Genomic DNA, 20,593 nt, shown 5'->3' with positions numbered 1-20,593 from the left:
TCTGCTCGGACACATATGGGGTGGCTAGGCGGCAGAACTGACTTGATTGTAATTGCTGCTGCTGTATCTATGTATTTACTTGGTTTGGGACTCTTTTCTTTTCGTAGATTGTAAACTCCAAAGGACAGGAGCATCGTCTTGCTCACTGCCTGAAATATAGAAAGTCTGGCATCCTAGTCCATCTTGGTCTCAAGAGTTTCACTGAAACCTGTCCAATAGCTCAGCAACACACAGGACTCACCAACAGACAAATGGTGTATACGCTTGAGATTCACCAGGAAGGCGAGAATCTACCACTGGACTGTCACTATCCCCCTAAGAATCTTCTGAGTTCCACAGATTTCACTCCAAACCTGGCAGCCACACGGAAAGGCTCAGGGCTGGGGATGGGGGAACCCAACTTCTGGCCTTGGTCCAAGGTCAGCAAACAAACAAACACAGACAACAAAAACCCTGGAGTAAGACGGCCAGAAAAAGCACGCAACCCGAGGAATGATATTCTGGTGGATTTCAAGGTCTTCTTTAGACCTATGCCTTCGGGTTCTCCACTTTTTTTGATTAGGAAAATAATTTTCCTCGCACAATCACGAGTAGTAAGGTTTCTGAGTTTATGCGGAGAAGGGTCAGCCGCCCTGAGCCACACACCTCTGGAGAATGGGAAGGAGACAAACACGTAGGGACGGGGAGAGAATGCGGAAGAGGAAAAACATGGCCAGAAGATCAGATCCTGGCGGAGGAGAACCCGCGTGGACGCAGTAGGTAGGGAAAGGCGCGGAAGAGCGAGAGAAGAGGGAGAGGGCGGGGGCGGGGCGCCTGCCGGCATCTGCCCTTGCTCGTGAGCCGTTCCACCTTAAACGTTTGGACTCCCTTAAGGTCGGGCGCCAGAGCTCCGCGCTTCGGGGCGGAGTCTCCCATGCAAATGAGGGGTGTGGGTCGCCGGGGCGGGGCGGGCGGGGCGCTGACTTGACGTCAGGCCCGTGGCCCGGGCAGTTGGCTCGGCGGCGGCGGAGCGGCAGGAGCAGCGGCGCCGAGCCGGGCTGTGCGGTGCGGCGCGGGGAGCAGCGGCGGCAGAGCAGGAGCAACATGGCGCCGGTGGGCGGGGGCGGGCGCCCGGCCGGCGGGCCGGCCCGAGGGCGCCTCCTCCTGGTGGCGCTGGTGCTGCTGTGGGCACGGGGGGCCCGGGGCCAGGGCGACCTCCAGCGGGCCACAATCCTGGGCATGAGGCTGGCGAGCTGCAACAAGTCGTGTGGGATAAACTCGGAAGGCATCATCTTCGTGTCCGAGGGCAGCACTGTGAACCTGAGGCTGTACGGCCAAAGCCTGGGCTCCATCTCCAGCAACCTGATCTCCTTCACCGAGGTGGACGACTACGGGACTAACCACAACTCCACCAATTGCCCGGAGCTCACCAAGGACCTGGTCGTCCAGCAGCTAGTCAATGTGAGCCGCGGGAACACGTCCGGGATGCTGGTGGTGCTCACCAAGTTCCTCCGGAGGAGCGAGAACATCAAGCTCTATGCATTGTGCACTCGGGCTGGGGTGGATGGGCCCTGGCAGAGGTGGACAGACAAAGACTCCCTGCTCTTAATGGTGGAGGAGGCCGGAAGGTTCCTGCCCCTCTGGCTGCACATCCTCCTTATTATGGTGCTGCTAGTGCTGTCGGGCATGTTTTCTGGCCTCAATCTGGGGCTGATGGCTCTGGACCCTATGGAACTGCGCATCGTGCAGAACTGTGGCACTGAGAAGGAGAAGCGCTATGCCCGCAAGATTGAACCCATCCGTCGCAAAGGCAACTACTTGCTTTGCTCTCTGCTCCTGGGAAATGTATTGGTCAACACCTCCCTCACCATCATTTTAGATAACCTCATTGGCTCTGGCCTTATGGCAGTGGCCTCCTCCACCATTGGCATTGTCATCTTTGGGGAGATTGTACCCCAGGCCCTATGTTCCCGGCATGGGTTGGCTGTGGGTGCCAACACCATTAGTGTCACCAAATTCTTTATGCTGCTCACCTTCCCCCTCAGTTTCCCCATCAGCAAGCTCCTGGACTGTATTCTGGGCCAAGAGATTGGCACCGTTTACAACCGGGAGAAGTTGATGGAGATGTTAAAGGTGACCGAGCCCTATAATGATCTTGTGAAGGAGGAGCTTAATATGATCCAGGGTGCCCTGGAATTACGGACCAAAACCGTGGAAGATATCATGACCCAGCTTCAAGACTGCTTCATGATCCGCAACGATGCCATCCTGGACTTCAATACTATGTCAGAGATTATGGAAAGTGGCTATACCCGCATCCCTGTGTTTGAAGACGAGCAATCCAATATTGTAGATATTCTCTATGTCAAAGACTTGGCCTTCGTGGACCCTGATGACTGCACCCCCCTCAAGACCATCACCCGCTTCTATAACCATCCCGTCCATTTTGTTTTCCATGACACCAAGTTGGATGCCATGCTGGAGGAGTTCAAGAAGGGTAAGGTCTGATGGAGCTTTTGTGTTAAATTTCTTTGTAACACCTTTGCTACTCTTACCTGTTTTACGTCTGCTTTATTTAGGGTTCTGTTTGGGTGACTGTCTCCCTTTGCCTATCACTCTCTGTGCCATGGAGTGAACAGTATTCAGGGCAGCAAAAACAGTTACGTGTTCTGTGCTTTGTGCTTCACACAAATCTGAGTAAGACATTGCCTACCCTCCCCCCCACCCCCACTCCTACCCTCCACCCCCTTGGACAGCCTAGTTGGAGGGATAGAGCAAGGCCTTAGGGAGCAGGTTAAAGATGGAGATGCTGAGATTCGAGCGATGGAGATCCGATGGAACCTGAACATCTGACTGAGGTGAGGTGGGAAGGTTCTAGAGGACCAGAAAACCCTTCACATAGAAGGGAGCATTTGAGGAGAGACTTAAAAGATAAGGAAGCTGTTGAAAAGTAACATGGTACTTGAGTCTGAGAGAACTCCATGCCCCGAGAATCATAAATGGGGAAGGGGAGGATGTGCTTGTGACCCAACACAGGATCTGGTTTGGCTGGAGTATAGGTGCTATGTCAGGTTAATGGGCGACAGGCTGAGTAGTTTGAAGTTGATGAAGAGGACTGAAAGTTGGGACAGTCAGTTAACTGGTAGCTATCAAAGATTTTTGAGCAGGGGAGTGGCATGATTATAACTCCTAATCCAAACTCCTAATCTGTAGGTCTCTCCCTAATTGGTTATCTGCACAAAACAATGGCAAGTAATTTTTTGAACTATCCAGCAGAAGCAAGTAACATTTTGGAAATTGCTCTGTCTTTCCCAGGCGCCAAACGTAAACATCCCTCCTGTGGTCTGATGAGAATCTTTCCCTGGCCTTGGATTGCCTTGTGTTTCTCACATGGGTTCTTGGCTGGTTCTCAGGTAGTTAGAGAGGCTCTTGGAGGGCCTACTCATCAGTCTCAAAGCTCAAGGCGTGTACACTTCTTTCTTTCCAATAAGACTTTCCTCCGGGACCTCTGCCTCTGCCACTCAGAAGCCCGCAGAGTGGCAGTAAACAAGCCAATTATGGAGTTAAACACTCCTAGAGCAAAGGGAATGAGGCAGAAAAGGGAGCTGTTTATAAAGGAGTGATGTGGGGGGCACTCATCCTAGACCTGGGGTATTTGCTTTGCTTTTTAAATACCCTCCCAGCCTTCCTCTCCATAGCTGGAGCCCCTTACGGCTCAGGCAGGGCTAAAACCCTAGCTGGGAGGAAGCTGGAATATCCATCCTCTCAGTTGTTTCTGGAATAGCGTAGAGGACAACCCTGCCCTCCAGGGAGTCGGGTAGAGAGGAGCAGCTTTTCCAGGTTCCATCTAAAAAGATGCTCAGGTAGGGAGTTGTTGTGTTAGTGCCGTTGAATCCGTACCAACTCATAGGAACCCTGTACGGGGTTTCCGAGGAGTGGCTGTTGAGTTTGAACAGCTGACCTTGCACTTCAAACCGACCTTGTGGTCCGATGCTTCTCCTACAGCACCACACCAGGTGGGGAGTTGTTAACCTCTCTTTTAACATTTAAGTGCTGTCCAGTCTATCTGATTCATAGTGACCCTGTATAGGGTTTCTGAGGAAGGGCGTGAACCACCAACGGCGCTACACCAGCATTTCATAAGGGACCTGGCTGTCCACATGAGGGGTTGGCTTGAGTAATAGAAGTCAGAGTGGGTGACATCTGGGTGAAGGCAGCTTCACAGCAAATATACTGCAGGAACACCAACTCCTAGGTCTGGTGGATGATGGCAGAACTTGGGGGTAACTTTGGGATGTACATAGGGAACCTGTTAAACTCAGGATCCTGTACTCCAGAAATATTTGTTTTCCACCCCCACCCCCCCATCCCTTCCCACCACACCCTTCAGTTTTAGGGCCCAGAAGACTCCTCTCCCCTCCCCACTGTATCCCTTGGTCAGGAGCCGGGTTAGGGACTCTTCAGGGCAGCTCCTCCTTACCACTTCTCTGGTCAGTGGGAGTATTGTCCTGTGACATACCCAACATCACATGCCCATCCATTCAGCCTGGATCTGGATCTAACCAGTGTGAATTGGTTTGGCCAGGCTTCCCAGTCCATGATCAGCAGGGCTGAGTCCTCCTAGGGTGGGACGCTTCCTGGATCTTGGCAAGGCTGTCTTTGGATTCCATCAAGTAAAGAAATGCTCTCTCATTAAGGTGGGTCAGAGTTTTGTAGTCAAACTTCCCACATTTCACTTTAATCCGTCAGAGTCTTCTTAACAAAAGCCATAGCTTAAGGCCTAGCCCAGGAGGGGTGCTGGTGATCCCTTGGGAATGTAGTCCCAGTCTTCCTTATACTACTGGAGGCCATGGAGATGTGGCTGTGATATGGTCGCCCCCAAGGAAAACTTTTACACCATCACTTCCTGATTCTGGGAGGTTAGGGGAAACCAGCCTTACCCATTTGCTGTAGATTCCTGCCAGTATGGCCTCTCCCAAATCTTTCTATTTGGTAGAGTAGTGGTTCCGAGTTTGGCTGATAACCTCAAGGTCAGCAGTTCGACACTGCTAGCCATTCAGCAGGAGAAAGATGAGGCTTTTTGCTCCCATAAAGCCTTAGAATTAGAGGCTTCTTGAGGATAGGGAAGCCTTGGTGGTTCAGTGGGTTAGGCATTAGGCTGCTAATGGAAAGGTCAGTGGTTCAAGCCCACTTGATGAGAGAAAGATAAAGCAGTCTGCTTCTATAAAGATGAACAACCTCAGAAACCTAGGGAGCAGTTCTACTCTGCCCTTACAGACTTGCTAGGAGTTAAAACCCACTCAGCAGTAAATTTGGTTTGGTTTTGAGGGTAGGGACCATGCCTTTTTAAGATCTTCTGTAAAATGTTTGTTGAATAAATGAATGTTGTTGTTGTTGTTATGTGCCGTGAAGTCAGTTCTGACTCATAGTGACCCTGTACAGGGTTTCCGAGGCTGTAAATCTTTACGGGAGCAGAAAGCCTCATCTTTCTCCCGCAGAACAGCCAGTAGTTTCAAACTGCTGACCTTAAGGTTCGCAGCCCGATTCGTAACCATTACGCTACCAGAGCTCCTTTGAATAAATGAATAAACATGTGAAAAGGTAAGTTTCTGGCAAGTCCCCCAGGCCTTCATGGCTCTTCTTGAATATACTTAGATGCTCTCACCCTAGGGTCTTTGCCTATGGTTTCCTCTACCTGGAATACTGTTCAGATGCCAGCATGACTCCCCTTCTCCCAACTTCTGCTTCAATATCACCTCCTCTGGGAAGCCTTTCTATTTACTACTGTATTTGAATGAACTACAACTCTATATCCTGCCCTAACCTTTCTGATCTCCCCTACCCTGTGCTCCTTTTTCTCAAGGCATTGTGTCAATCTGTAACATCTATATGACTTGCTCACCAGCTACTCCTTGGAAACCCTATACAGGGACGTTATGGGTTGGAACCCACTTGACGGCACTTCACAACAACAACAACAACAAAAACAACTAGATGATAGGAGTCCTGGTGTGGTGCTGTAGGGTAAGCACTGGACTGCTAAACGCAAGGTCTGCAATTCACACCCACCAGCTGCATATCATAAATCCTATACAGGGTTGTTATGAGTCAGAACCAACTGAAGGCACTGAACAATAGCAACAGTAACTTAGAGTATAAGTTCCAAAAGGCAGGGCTCTTTGTTTCGTTCACGGATGTGTCTCTAACCCTAGAGTATTCTTGTTGCCTATGTTAAGGCCTCCAATAAAAAGTACTGAATGAATGAATGATCTCTCAGGGTTGAGAGACTTATCCTCATTCCAGCAGTGTTAGACTTTTGAGGTACTAATGAAGTGCTGCAGAGCCATTTAAGGAGTCCTGGTGTGGCACTTTGGGTTAATGCGTGAGACTGCAAAGTCATTTGAACTGCCAGGTCAGTGGTTCAAGTTCACCAGCTGCTCCTTGAAACACTATACAGGGTCGCTATGAGTCGGAATCCACTGGATGGCATTTAACAACAACAACAAAGCCATTTGAACTGCAAGGTTGGCAGTTCAAGCTCACCAGCTGCTCCTTGGAAACCCTATACAGGGTCACTACGGATCAGAACTGACTCGATGGCACTTACCAAGAACAATGAAGTACGGTGCTGTAGGATAAACATTGGACTTCAAGGTTAGTTTGAACCACAAGGTCAGTGGTTCAAACTAACCAGTCACTCATTTCTCGGAAACCCTATACAGACAGGGTTGCTCTGAGTCGGAATCGGCTTGACAACACTTGAACAACAACAACAACAATGAGGGATACAGAGCAAACAGCTCTGGACTCCTGGTGCAGCACTGTAGGATCAGTGTTGGACTGCAGGCTGCAAGGTCAGCAGTTCAAACCCACTAGCTGCTCCTCAGAAACCCTGTAGAGCATTGCTGTGAGTTGGAACGAACAGCACTTATCAACAGCAACAGTGAGGGATAAAGAAAAACGTAATCGGTATGGTACAGTTACCAGGGGCTGGTCATTTCTAGCCTCACTAGGAAAGAGACAAGGAGCTTCTGCAGTGACACCTGCATTAGTGGTTCAGGGCCTGAGAAGTCAAGTTTGGAGTGTTGAGTGTGCTGTGTGGACCCTCTTCCTCACGCCACAGTTTCTGTGCAAGTCAGCAGGTTTTCACCATCAGGATTTTAGGCCTCTTCACTCATTAGCATAAGGCCTGAATGTGCTGCTACACACTTGAGAGATGAGCTCTGGAGTCAGTATAGGTATGAGAGACAGAGCATCCCCTAGGGATGATGGCAGGGGCTTCAGGTCAGTTGTCATTAAACATTTACTTTATGCTATGTGTGCAGTTCAAGCTCACCAGCTGCTCCTCAGAAACCCTATACAGGGTTGCTATGGGTGGGAACCGACTCAATAGCACTTCACAACAACAATGTGTGTGGTGCTGCAGGATAATGCACTGGACCACAAGGTCAGTTTGAACCACAGGGTTGTTGATTGAAACCCACCAGTCACTCCTTGGAAGCCCTATACAGGGTTGCTATGAGTTGGAATTGACTTGATGGCACAAAACCACCATCATACTTTGTGTGAAGGAGTCTTGGTAGTGTAGTGGGTTACATGTTGGACTGCTAACATAACTGCAGATTTGCATCTTTCTGGGTGGATGAATGGTTTGGGCTCAACTTAGGTTGGCAGTTCAGATTCACTCAGCTGTGCCATGGAAGAAAGTCCTGGCAATCTTTTTTTCTGTAACGAAAATAGCCAAGAAAACTATGGAGCAGTTCTCTCTGTAACATGTGTCACCATAAGCCTGAATTGACTGTATGGCAATGAGTTTGTTTTTTGTTTGTAGTAATATGTGCAAATTGCTAGACTAGGTGTGGCAAGATTTAAAAAAAAAAAAAATCAGTAAGGAAAAAAAATCTGCAAGGCACTACTCCCAGCCTCTCGAGCAGAACCTTCTAGTTGGCAAGACAAGTTGTAAGGCCACCGAGAGGTTCCTGCGATTTGAACTTCGGCCCTTTGACTTACACCTTGCCTAAAACTGTTTGCAGTACTGGGTGTTGTGGGTGGGTTCGTCCACAGCTTGAAATCTTACAACAAAGACTCCCTTAGTCTAACCTTGGCCCAGTGTGGATTTTTCCTCCGCCTCAGATTCTTGCCCAGATCAGGAAAGCAAAGTAATGGAAGGAGCTTTCCTGGTGACTGTCAGAAGCTTCAGTTCCCCATCCCATCTTTTAGCTCTGCTGGATCCCATTGTGGCGTTCTTGCCCCTCTTTGCTTTTAGCTCATCTTTTGCCTTATCTTTCCCCACCCACCTTATAACCATCTAGCTCTCTATACAGAGCCAACCCAGTAGGTGACTTTGGACCTGTTACTGCTCTTGTACATATAAGGTTATTTTTTTCCAGTTTTCAGTTGTCCTTTAGTCGATTTCTGACTCAAGGTGACTGTGTGCTCCATAGATTTTTCAGTGGCTGGTTTTTTTGGAAGTAGATCCCTAGGCCTTTCTTCTGAGGTGTCTCTGGGTGAATTTGAAACTCCAACCATTGGGTTAGTAGTAGAGTGTGTTAACCATTAGCACCATCCAGGAATTCCTGTGTGTATAGGTTGCTATGAGCCAGAATCAACTCGATGGTGATAGGTTTAGTTCATATGAAGTTGTTGCTAAGTCAAGTTGCTTCTGACTCATAGCGACCCTGTATACAGTTTCTGTGGAGCAACTGGTGGATTTAAACCGCTGATCTTATAGTTAGCAGTCCAGTGCTAATCCTACAATGCCACACCAAAAGTTGTTAAAAGTACTGTTGAGTCAGTTCCGACTCATAGCAATCTTGCATGGAGTTTCCAAGGAGTAGCTGGTGGGTTTGAACCATTGACCTCGTGGTTAGCAGTCCAGTGCTTATCCTACAGCACCACACCAGGACCAAAAGTTAGTGAGTATAAATCAGAAGGAAAGAAGGGTCCAGAAAAATTTTCATTAAAAACTCCTTCAATATTTCCAGCTATGCCACATCTGATTTCCTACCTGCTTAATTTTATTCCTGAAACAACTTTATAAAGTCAAGAAAAATCATTGCATGAGTTTTACACTCACTTTCAATTCTTGTCATCTGACACACCGTGTCTGTTTCCTCTGTCATTTTGTTCATTCATTTGTGCAACAAACATTTGATTTATTGAAGCCTATGTGTCAGACACTGTGCTAGTTGTTGGGAATCAGAGATGAATAAAACTGCTTTATTCACAGCCTTCCAGGGAGACAGACAAGTAAACAAAGCTTAGCTGTACAGCTCACAGATAGGGTGCACTGGGGTCAAGGAAGGGTTGGGCCTGTGGGATGTTTCTAAAGTCAAAATAACTGGAGTCAGTGATTATTGTGTAGATGTGGGAGTCAGGGCTAGTAAGTAGTTGTGGACATGAAGGTTTCTAGTTTGGGATGTGGGTTGATGGTGTTGTTATTTAACTGAAATAAGGGGAAAAGGAAGAAGCAGCAGTTGTGTGAGAGTGGCAGGAAGGGGAGTAATGAAAATAACAATGGTATCAACCTTCATGGGATAGCACTGCAGGATCAACACTGGACTGCCTTCCACAAGGTCAGCAGTTCAAACCCACCAGTTGCTCCTCGGCAACCCTATACAGGGTCTCTGTGAGTCAGAACTGACTCGATAGCACTTGACAACAACAGCCTTCTCTAGGGTTCTTTCTCTGTGCCCAGCATTGTCTACACCAGAGCTTTGCACACTTGAATGTGTGTTCAAATCACTTGGGAGTTTTGTTTAAATGCAGATTTGAACTCAGTGTGGCCTAAGATTCTGCCCTTCTCACAAGCTACCAGATGGTGCCTGTGATGCTGGCCCTGGCCCACACTCAGCAGCAAAGTGTGTAGTACACCGAGGCAAGTGTACAGGGGGAAGTGCTCAGGAGGGAGGCCAACCAAAAACCAAACCAAACCAGTCGCCACTGAGTTAATTCAATTCATGGTGAATCCGTGTGTAAGAGTAGAACTGCGCTGATTTTTTTTTTTTTTTCCAAATGGCTGGCTATTTGAAAGTCGGTTGGTCACCAGTCTTTTTTCCAAGACACCACTGGGTAGACTCGAACCTCTAACCTTTTGCTTAAAGTTGAGCACTTTACCATTTTTGCTACCAAGGGCCTCTGGAATGAGATGAAAAGGTCTGGGAGTAGGCTAAGCGCATACAGCGCGAGTGTGAAAAGAGAGTCGAATCAAGGACAGTGCTGGGGCATGCCAGCATGTAAAAGCTTGGCAGAAGTGCCTTTCTGAAGGAGATGAGAAAGAATCAAGTGTGCACAGGGAGGTCACACAGGGTGAAGGCTCTTCACAGACTAGGGGATTTGACAGTTAGGCCACAAAATGCCACTTGAGAACAGCCTAGAAGAGTGGCCAGGGAAGGCAGCCGGACACCTGGTCTCAGTCGGCTCTACTTGGAAACAGTCCCGAGTTGGTGATTTGATCTTGAACCCCCGAGGCAGGTGTCTCAGAGAGTGACAGGAACCGCCTGCTTGTGGCTAATACTGTGGGCACGGAGGAGAGGTCCCATTGAAGACAGCTGAAGGCTCTGGCCAGTCTTGCTCCTCACTCCCTCCCTAGTATGGTGCTAGCAGGCATGGGAGCTGGCCAGAGGGCAGCACATCTCTTCCCCTCTGGCCCTGGGTGTCGTGTGGGCCAACTCCCATGTGGAACCAGGGCTGAGGGCAGTTCGCAAATCTTTTACCTTTCTAAAGCTCTTATTAGGAAGTGTACCTTGCATCTAGACCCTAATGAGAATGTTTTAGATCATACAGATGCTTGTTTTTAAAAAATTGTATCTTTTCAACGAAAGAGCCTAGCCCCGTATGTTCCCGGACACCTCTGGTCGGGATGGGGAGAAGTGACCAGGTACTAACTTTGATGTCCACAGGAGACATGAGTAAGGAGAGAGGACCCTTGGGAAGAATGGCATGCTTTGTTGGTGGATGTCTGAGAAGGCGGTCTGACAGTGCTGACATCTCCACCAGATCTGCAAGAAGGAATAGACATGGTGTTTTCATGTCTTAGTGATGGCTGGAACAGAAATACTGTACGTGGCTGGTTTTAAAGAACAGACATTTATCTTCTCATACTTTAGGAGGCCAGACGTCTACATTCAGGGCACCAGCTCTAGGGGAAAGCTCTCTGTTGGCTCTGGGGAAAAATCCTTGTGTTGGCTTCTCTACCCCTGGTGCTCTTTGGTTCATTGGAGATCTCCATGTGACACCTAACTGTCCCACATTTATGCTTGCTTCTCTGTCTGGTGGTGGTGGTGGTTTGAAGTGTGCTGTCAACTTCATTCTGACTCATAGTGACCCTTTATAGTAGGGATGGGGAACGAGTGCTTTAGACATCCTGCGAAATCCTTTGGTCTGGCTCTGCCAAGGCAACTGTAGTTCCAGCCATAACATTGTTGTTGTGAAGTGCCATCAAGTCAGTTCCAACTCATAGTGACCATGTATAGGGTTTCCAAGGAGCAGCTGGTAGGTTTGAACTGCTGACCTTGTGGATCACAGTCCAGTAGGGGTGATTTAATTAAATTGTGACCAAATATAACAGGCTAATTTTTTTTTTCCAGAAGATTAAAAAAACAAACTTGGATTACATAATTACATATAAGAAATGCTATGGGTCCCTCCCCCTGTACTCTCTGTGGGCCTAGAAGGGGTTGGGGAGGACTGTGCCCTTTCCTCTTAGGGGGAAAGTGGAATGGCTTTTGAGAAGGCAGGAGCTTCTCATCACATGGCATCACACGTTATTTGGAGTGACTAAAAAAAAAAAAAACAATGTACAGAGGCCTCAGTATCATTGTGGAACTTTGGGGATGTTCACTCCAACTGCTGTAATCCTCAGCGTTCCCATTTTTAAATCCTGAGTCCAGCAAGCAGGCTAATTTTTAAGTTGATAATTTTGTATGGCCCGCGAATGATGTTGTAAATTTTGGCAGAAGAAAGGTTCCCCACCCTTCACTTTATGGAGTCCTGGCGTGGCGCCCAGGATAGTGCACTCGACTACAAGGTCAGTTTAAACTTCAAGGTTGGCAATTCAAACCCACCAGCCACTCCTAGGAAACTTTATACGGGGTCGCTACGGGTCAGAATTGACTCGACAGCACTTAGCAACAACAAGAACACTAGCTTTGTAGGGTTTCTGAGGCTGTAAATCTTTACAGAAAGCCTCACCTTTCTTCTCCTGAGTGGCTGGTGAATTTTAACTGCTGATCTTGCGGTTAGCAGCCCAGTGGGTAAATCACTAGTTACCTAGAACTCCCTGTTTCTGTCTAATCTGCTCTTTATATCTTAAAAACAATTAGGTTTAAGACATCATATACTTGGATGCCCTCAGTAACATTACAGAGGAAACCCTACTCACCAAATGGGGTCACATCTAAAGCATTCAGACACGTCATTCTGGGACACTCAATTCAACGCATAACACTTGGCATTTCCTACTTGTTCTAGTTTGAACACCTGGACAAGAACTGTAGGATGAGAAATAAGCTTACCAATCCTTAGCAGTAATTTTGGGTAAAACTGCATTTGTGTATTGTGTTTACTTCCCATCCCTTTTTGGAGGGGGCTTTGTGGTGCTTGCTCTCCACACCACAAAGCAAGAGTTGAGAATGCCCCCTCTCTCAACTCTTCCTCTACATTCATGCTTTCATACAGAGGAGCTCTGGTCAAATGACCAGCAAGGCCATCTTGGAAGAGGAAGGACGTTGAGCCTCTCTGAAGGAACTGCTCCTTTATTATGTGTGCATTTGCCTGCCCATCATTCTTTTAAAGGGCAGGGCAGTGAGCATATTTGTCACTGAATGCTTGTTCACGAAAGGCTCCTCAGCCAGCCGAGGGCCTGGCCTGCCTTTTTGTCTTGGTGGCAGAAATTAGCAGAACCACCTGGTTCCTTCAACCCAGCCCACGAGAAGAGATCTGGGTGCCTTGCTTGACTAAGGGTTGACTCTTTCTAGGCCTTTGCTTGGTCTTAGATTTTTTGAACCTCTCAGCAGAACTTGCCATGAGGATGTGAGGATTATGAATTTCCCAGGGGTGTCCAAGATTGCCCTTAGTGAAGTGGTGGAGAGTAGCTTTTCGTCTCTAGTGTTGTTGTTGTTAGGTGCCATCGAGTCAGAACCGACTCATAGCGACTTTATGTACAGCAGAACGAAACACTGCCCAATCCTGGGCCAGCCTCACTACTATTGCCACACTTGGTCTTGAGTCCATTGATGCTGCCATTTGGCCAATCCGTCTCGCTGGGGGTCTTCCTCTTTTTCTCTGACCCTCCACCTTACCAAACATGATATCCTTCTCCAGCGTCTGGTCCCTCCTGACAGTATGAGAGACGAAGTTTTGGCCATCCTATCAGCCTCTCTCCTTTGGTTTTCTGAGCACCCACCTTTACTGAGGCGTCCGGTGTGGTGCTGTAGGTTAATGAGCCAGACTGCAGAGCCATTTGAACTGCAATGTCGGTGGTTCAGCTTACTGGCTGCCCCTTGAAAACCCTATACAGGGTTGCTGTGGGTCGGAACTGACTCTACAACACTTCAACAACAACCACCTTTACCGACGGGCACAACCACCCTCAGGTATGCTTTACTGGTGGGCCACTCCTTCTTGCTTGTCATGTACAACCAACTTGTCATACCTGAGTGCGCCAAGACATCCTGTTGTAAAAGACTTTGTGGCTCATAATGGGTTCCTGGTTTATTTTGTAGACTAGAGTTAGGGCTCTGTATTCTGTGCTCTTCTTCTTACTAGTTATTTAATTTTCCTAACCGTAGAAGAGACGGTTAGCACTTTAGAAAGAACACAAAAACCTAAGCAAAACAAAACGATCCAAAACAAAACCTGTGACCTAGAAAGAACCACTTTTAACATTTTGGTATTATTTCTTGTAACAACTTAAAAAAATTTAGTTAAAAAAAAATCTATTAACCAACATCAAGATCAAAACCATTTTCATTTTATAGCCAAGCTCCCCCATTGGAGCCACACAGATATGTATTTCATATTGAAATCATTGTCTACAGACAATGTCATGTCTAGCTTTGGGGAGCAGTTTCGATGAATTCTTCAGATTTCTGAGGACTTTTATCTGTGGGATTCCTGGAAAGAGCCTATTTTATTTTAGGGTTTCCACCTGGAAGAGGATTAGGCAGGACTGTGCTACCTATCTTGGCAGGAAGGTGAGCCCAGAGGGCTGGGGTGTCCACTGCCAGCCTGTTTTGCTGGGGGTTAAACCTGGTGTGGCAGGAGCATTCCCCAGAGGTTACAATCAGAGTCACTGCCATGCTGCAGGGCCAATTTACCATGACCTGGCAGGGTTCTCGAAAGACAGGTTTCCCAGGCTCTTTGCAACACCTGGTCTCTGGCCAGCAGGCAGCCTGGAAGTTCTGCCTAAAGGAGGGTCCCTCCCTAACCCACCTCCTAGACAGCTCACTCTCACATTCCCACTCACCACCCCTTCCACCCCCAAGCAGACAGACAAGACACCTCCACATGGATGCATTTTCTCATCCCCAGGCAGCTATACACACACGCTTTCTCTCTCTCTCATCCAGACTGTACACAGTCACCTGAAAACGTGTTTCTCTCATCAGACTTTCCTAAGTGTTAAAACTAACTTTAAAAAAAAATGAGTAACTGCTTGTGCAGTGCAGTTTTATTTCATGACAGCCTCAAAGTAATGACTGACTCGGGCTCTGGAGAAATTTCTCCGCACTTGCTGGTGATTTGGTGTCATCCACGTTAATAACAGTATCCACCTCAGAAGGTTGTGGTGAGGACTAGATGAGGCGAGGCATGTAAAGCGCTTAGCTCAGTGCCTGGCACCGTGTAATTATGCAATAAATGTTAGCTATTTTAAAAATTATTGTTATTATTATCCAAAAGGTGCCCCAAGTTGGCACTGACACCAACTCACGGCCATAGTGGTTCTCATATACTGTCGGGGTGTGGTGTCTTTTCTTGGAATCATGAATACACTGAGCTCAAAATAACCACTATATAATTTGATTGCTACTTCACATGCCTTCAGATCTGAATGCTGGTTTACCTCTACTCATATTAAGGATAACAGAAGCAGAGCTTAAGGGGGAAAACATGGCTGAGAGAAGAAAAACTTAAAATCTTTTTCCTGCCACCCCGGTGATCGGTACGTTCCTGTTGTAACTGCAGGAGAAAGACCTGGACACCGTGCAGGGGAGATAGTCTAGGCTCTTTCACCATCCCTCTGCTGCCTCCATCATATCCCAGATAGGGAGGGGAGAGGCTGTAATAGAAAATTGGCATTGTAACAGAGGGAATCCAGGAGAACAAAGGCTCTCCTGCTGACTGAAAGGTTGGCCCAGTCTCCCCTAAAGGTGTCCCAAGACACAGAGGAGGAGCAAGAATGGAGATCCTGCTGCTTGGGGAGGATATTAGCAGATGCCTGCTTCTGCTTCTCCCCGAAGGAGAAGGATCCTCATGATTCTAGAAGAGAGAAAAGCAGAGAGCATGAAGAAGAAAGTGCCTTCCTTAACGGTGAACATTTATTGACTTGACTCATCTAATCCTCCAAGTGTCGTAGGTGGGGAAACTGAGGCTCAGAGAGGCTGAGGATCTTTGCTTAAGTCACCTGAACAACAAAATGGCTACTGCAGGCTGTTAGGCCCAAGAGCCCAAACTGCTGTGACTATGCTATGGCCTCCGTGAGATCATAGATATTGAGAGAGAGACCAGAAGATTGGGAGATTCCAGTAATTACAGTAATTACAGTCAGAGTCACTGTCAGTTCTAGAAGGTCTTTTACATAAACTTTTACTTGGAGCATAATATAAACAGAAAAGTGCATGAATCTTAGCAGTGTACAGCTTGCTAGGTTACCACAAAATGAACACACCTGTGGAGACACCAGAACTAGAAATAGCTTAAGAAATGGAACATTACTAGCACCCTAGAAGGCCCCCTCATCTGCCCTCCCAGTCATTGTCCCTGGTCCCCAGATCATCATTGGTTTTGGGTTTGTTTGTTTTTCTGTTATTGAACTTTTGTAAAGAAGAATCAGGCAGTATATATCCTTTTGTGTCGGTCTGCTTCTGAGCTACAATAAGGTTATAAGATTGCTCTCGTTGCTGTAGTTACTGAAGTAGTTCCTTTTTTTTGAACAGTGCCTAAATCTTTATTTTTCAAAACCTGCACTTTCAAATTAAGTGGTTTAATACTGAATGACACAAAAGGAAACTTTAATTACAATAGTTTACTTGTAAGTTCCTTCCTTTTTGTTGCTGTATTCTATTCCACATTATAATTATGCCATGCTTGAGCTGTTATATATGTATATATGCATATGTGTTTATTTATACCTTGCTATATTGTTTCCGATTTAGGGCTATTGCAAATAATGTGCTAAGGATACTCTTGTGCTTGTCTTCTGGTGAATATATGTAAGCACTGCTGTTGGTAATATGCCTGGGAGTGGAATTCCTAGGGCAAAGGGTAGGTGTGGGCCAGACAGTTGTCCAAAATGCTTGTACCAATTTATACTCCCACTATCTCCACCAACTCTTACTGTAGGCTTTTTACTTTAACTGTAGCGTAGTGGTTACGAATTGGGCTGCAACCTTAAAGTCAGCAGTTTGAAACTACCAGCTGCCCTGCAGGAGAAAGATGAGGCTTTCTGCTACCGTAAAGATTTCCAGCCTTGGAAACCCTGTACAGAGTCGCTATGAGTTGGAACTGACTCCACGGCACAAAACAACAACATTCAAGTGGCTATGTAGTGGATTTCATTGTGGTTTTAATTTAGATTTCCCTAGGGGTCCTGGGGCAGCTGAGAAGACAGAGTCAAACACTGTAACAATACGTGCAAGGACCTGGAGTTAGAAAACCAAAAGGGAAGAGCGCTCAGCATTCCTCAAGCTGAGGGAACTGAATAAAAAATTCAAGCCTTTTGACTTGCAATAATGAAGGATTCTATGGACAAAATATTCCATGATGTAAAAAACATCAAAAGAAGATGGAAAGAATACACAGAATCACTGTACCAAAAAGAAACAGTCAATGTTCAACCATTTCAAGAGGTAGAATATGATCAAGAACCAATGATACTAAAGGAAGAAATCCAAGGTACACTGAAGGCACTGGCAAAGAACAAGGCTCAGGGAATTGATGGAATACAATTGAAATCTTTCAGTAAACTGATGAAACACTGGAGGCATTCAGTTATCTATGCCAAGAAATTTGGAAGACAACTACCTGGCCAACTGACTAGAAGAGACCATATTATTCCCATTCCAAAGAGAGGTAACTCAACGGAATGTGGAAATCCTTGGATAACATTGTTAACATCCCATGCAAGCAAAATTTTGCTAAGGATAATTTAAAAATGGCTGCAACTATATAATGAGAGAATTTCTAGAGCTTCAAGCTGGATTAAGAAGAGGACATGGAACAAGGGATATCAGGTTGACATCAGGTGGATCTTGACTAAAAGCAGAGGATACCAGAAAGATGTTTATGTGTGCTATATTGACTCTGCAAAGGCTTTCGATTGTGTGGATCATGATACACTATAGACAGCATTTCAGAGAATGAGTATTTCAGAATACTTAATTGACTTAATTGTGCTCATGAGGAACCTCTCCGTAGACCAAGAGGCAGTTGTTTGAATAGAACACGGGAACGCTGAATGATTTAAAATCAGGAAAGGTGTGCCCAAGGGTTGTATTTGACCCTACTTATTCAATCTGTATGTTGAGTAAATAATTTGAGAAGCTGGATTATATGAAGGAAAATGTGGCATCAGCATAGGTGGAAGACTCATTGACAACTTGCAATATGTAGATGATATGTTACTGAAAGTGAAAAGGACCTAAAATACTTACTGATGAAAATCGAAGTCTACAGCCTTCGATATGGGTTGCACCTCAAGGTAAAGAAAACAAAAATCCTCACCACTGGACCAATAAATTAACACCCATTGTTGTTGTTATGTGCCGTGGAGTCGGTTCCGATTCATAGCGACCCTGTACAGGGTTTCCCAGGCTGTAAATCTTTATGGGAGCAGAAAGCCTCATCTTTCTCTCGCGGAACAGCTGGTAGTTTCCAACTGCTGACGTTGCGGCTCGTAGCCCGATTCGTAACCATATCAGTGGAGCAAAGGTTGAAGTTGTCAAAAACTTAATTTTGCTCAGATCAACCATCTACACTCACAGAAGCAGCAGTCAAGAAATCAAACGATGTATTACATTAGGCAAATCTGTTGCGCAAGACCTCTTTAAAAAGGTGTTGAAGAGAAAGATGTCAATTTGAGGAATAAGGTGCATCTATCCCAAGCCATGGTATTTTCAATAACCTCATGTGCATGTGAAAGTTGGACAGTGAATAAGGAAGACCATAGAAGAATTGATGCATTTGTGTTATGGTATTGGAGGAGAATATTAAAAGTACCATGGACTTCCAAAAGAACAAACTAATCTGTGTTGGAAGAAGTGCAGCCAGAATGCTTCCTGGAAGCCAGGATGGCAAGATTTCGTCTCTCGTAGTGGTGGTGGTTATGTGCGTGGAGTCAGTTCCAACTCATAGCAACCCTGCATAGGGTTTCCAAGGCTGTAAATCTTTACAGGAGCACAAAGCCTCATCTTTCTCCTGTGGTAGTTTCGAACTGCTGACCTTGAGATTTAGCAGCCCAATTTGTAACCACTATGCTAACAAATCTAAATAAAAACTCACAAGCCACCACTCGTCTGTCAGTTTGTCGTATTGTGTTGGCTTGTGAGTTGCTGTGATTCTGAAGGCTGTGCCACCAGTATTTTAAATACCAGCAGGGTCACCCATGGTAGACAGGTTTCAGATGAGCTTCCAGACGAAGACAGACTGGAATATTTAGTCACTGAAAACCTTATGAATAGCAGAGAAACACTGTCAGATATAGAGCCAGAAAATGAGCCCCTCAGGCTGGAAGGCACTCAAAATGCAACTGGAGAAGAGCTGCCTCCTCAAAGTAGAATTGACCGTGATGATGCGAATGGAGTAAAGCCTGTGGGAGAAAAACCTGCAGGACCTTCATTTGCTCATAGGGCACAACTCAAAATGAAGAGAAACGGCTGTAAACATCCGTTGAAATTCGGAACATGGAATGTATGAGCTGTGACTCTGGGAGAATTGAAAGTTGTCAAAAATGAAATGGAATACATAAACATCGGTATCTTACACATTAGTGAGCTGAAATGGACTGGTATTGGCCATTTTTAATCTGATGACCACATGGTTTACTATGCTGGAAATGACAAATTTAAGAGGAATGGTGTTGCATTCATTGTCAAGAAGAACATATCCAGATCACTCATGAGGTACAACGCTGTCTGTGATAGGATAATATCCATGCGCCTACAAAAAAGCCCAAGGAGCTCTGGTAGTGTAGTGGTTACGAATTGGGCTGCGAACCACAAGGTCAGCAGTTTGAAACTACCAGTTGTTTCGCAAGAGAAAGATGAGGCTTTCTGCTCCCGTAAAGATTTACAGCCTTGGAAACCCCCTGTACAGGGTCACTACCGATTGGAATTGACTCAACAGCACTTAACAACAACAACAATAGAGAAGCCCAGTTAATACCACTATTATTCAAATTTATGCACCAACCACTAAAGCCAGTGAAGATAAAATAGAAGAATTCTACCAGCTTCTTCAATCTGAAATTGATCAAACGTGCAATGAAGATGTATCGATCATTACTGGCGATTGGAATGTAATGGTTGGGAACAAAGAGGAAGGATCAGCAGTTGGAAAATATGGCCTTGGTGATATAAATAATGCTGGAGAATGCATGATAGAATTCTGCAAAACCAATGATTTGTTCATTTCAAATATCTTCTTTAGACAGCATGTTGTTGTTGTGTGCCGTGGAGTTGGTTCCGATTAATAGCGATCCTGTACAGGGTTTCCAAGGTTGTAAATCTTTACGGGAGCAGAAAGTCTCATCTTTCTCCCGCGGAACAGCTGGTAGTTTTGAACTGCTGACCTTGAGGTTCGCAGCCCAATTCATAACCACTACGCTACCATAAGAGACGACTATACACATGGACCTCACCAGGTGGAATACATAGAAATCCAATTGACTACATCTGCAGAAAGAGATGATGGAAAAGCTCCGTATCATCAGTGAAAACAAGGCCAGGGGCAGATTGTAGAACAGACCATCAATTGTTGTTGTTAAGTACCGTGGAGTCGGTTCCAACTCATAATGACCCTGCACAGGGTTTCTGAGGCTGTAAATCTTTATGGGAGCAGAACGCCTCATCTTTCTCCCATGGAACTGCTGGTAGTTTTGAACTGCTCACCTTGAGGTTGGCAGCCCGACTCGTAACCGCTATGCTACCAGAGCTCCTTACTCATATGCAAATACAAACTGAAGCTGAAGAAAATGAAAACAAGTCCAGGAGAGCCAAAATATGACCTTGAATATATTCCACCTGAATTTAAGGATCACCTGAAGAATGGATTTGATAATTAAACACTAAAGAACAAAGACCAGAATAGTTGTGGAATGACATCATACATGAAGAAAGCAAAAAGTCATTAAGAAGACAAGAAAGAAGGAAAAGGTCAAAATGGATGTCAGAAGAGA

General features: G+C 46.0%; 1 protein-coding gene across 1 annotated transcript in view; it reads left to right on the top strand.

The window, feature by feature from the left end:
* The first annotated feature begins 994 nt into the window (after positions 1-994).
* Positions 995-20,593, top strand: part of CNNM4 (cyclin M4) — a 51,297-nt gene continuing 31,698 nt past the window's right edge. Inside the window, exon 1 of the mRNA XM_006876618.1 lies at positions 995-2,476. Within this exon, the coding sequence (XP_006876680.1) occupies positions 1,084-2,476 (1,393 nt within the window). The 5' untranslated portion in view covers positions 995-1,083. The remainder of the gene's footprint in view (positions 2,477-20,593) is intronic.

The sequence above is a fragment of the Chrysochloris asiatica genome, unplaced genomic scaffold (assembly GCF_000296735.1).
Source record: "Chrysochloris asiatica unplaced genomic scaffold, ChrAsi1.0 scaffold00395, whole genome shotgun sequence".
In the NCBI taxonomy this organism is placed as follows: domain Eukaryota; kingdom Metazoa; phylum Chordata; class Mammalia; order Afrosoricida; family Chrysochloridae; genus Chrysochloris; species Chrysochloris asiatica.
The sequence above is the reverse complement of the archived record's forward strand: the minus strand, read 5'-3'. Positions and strand labels throughout refer to the sequence as shown.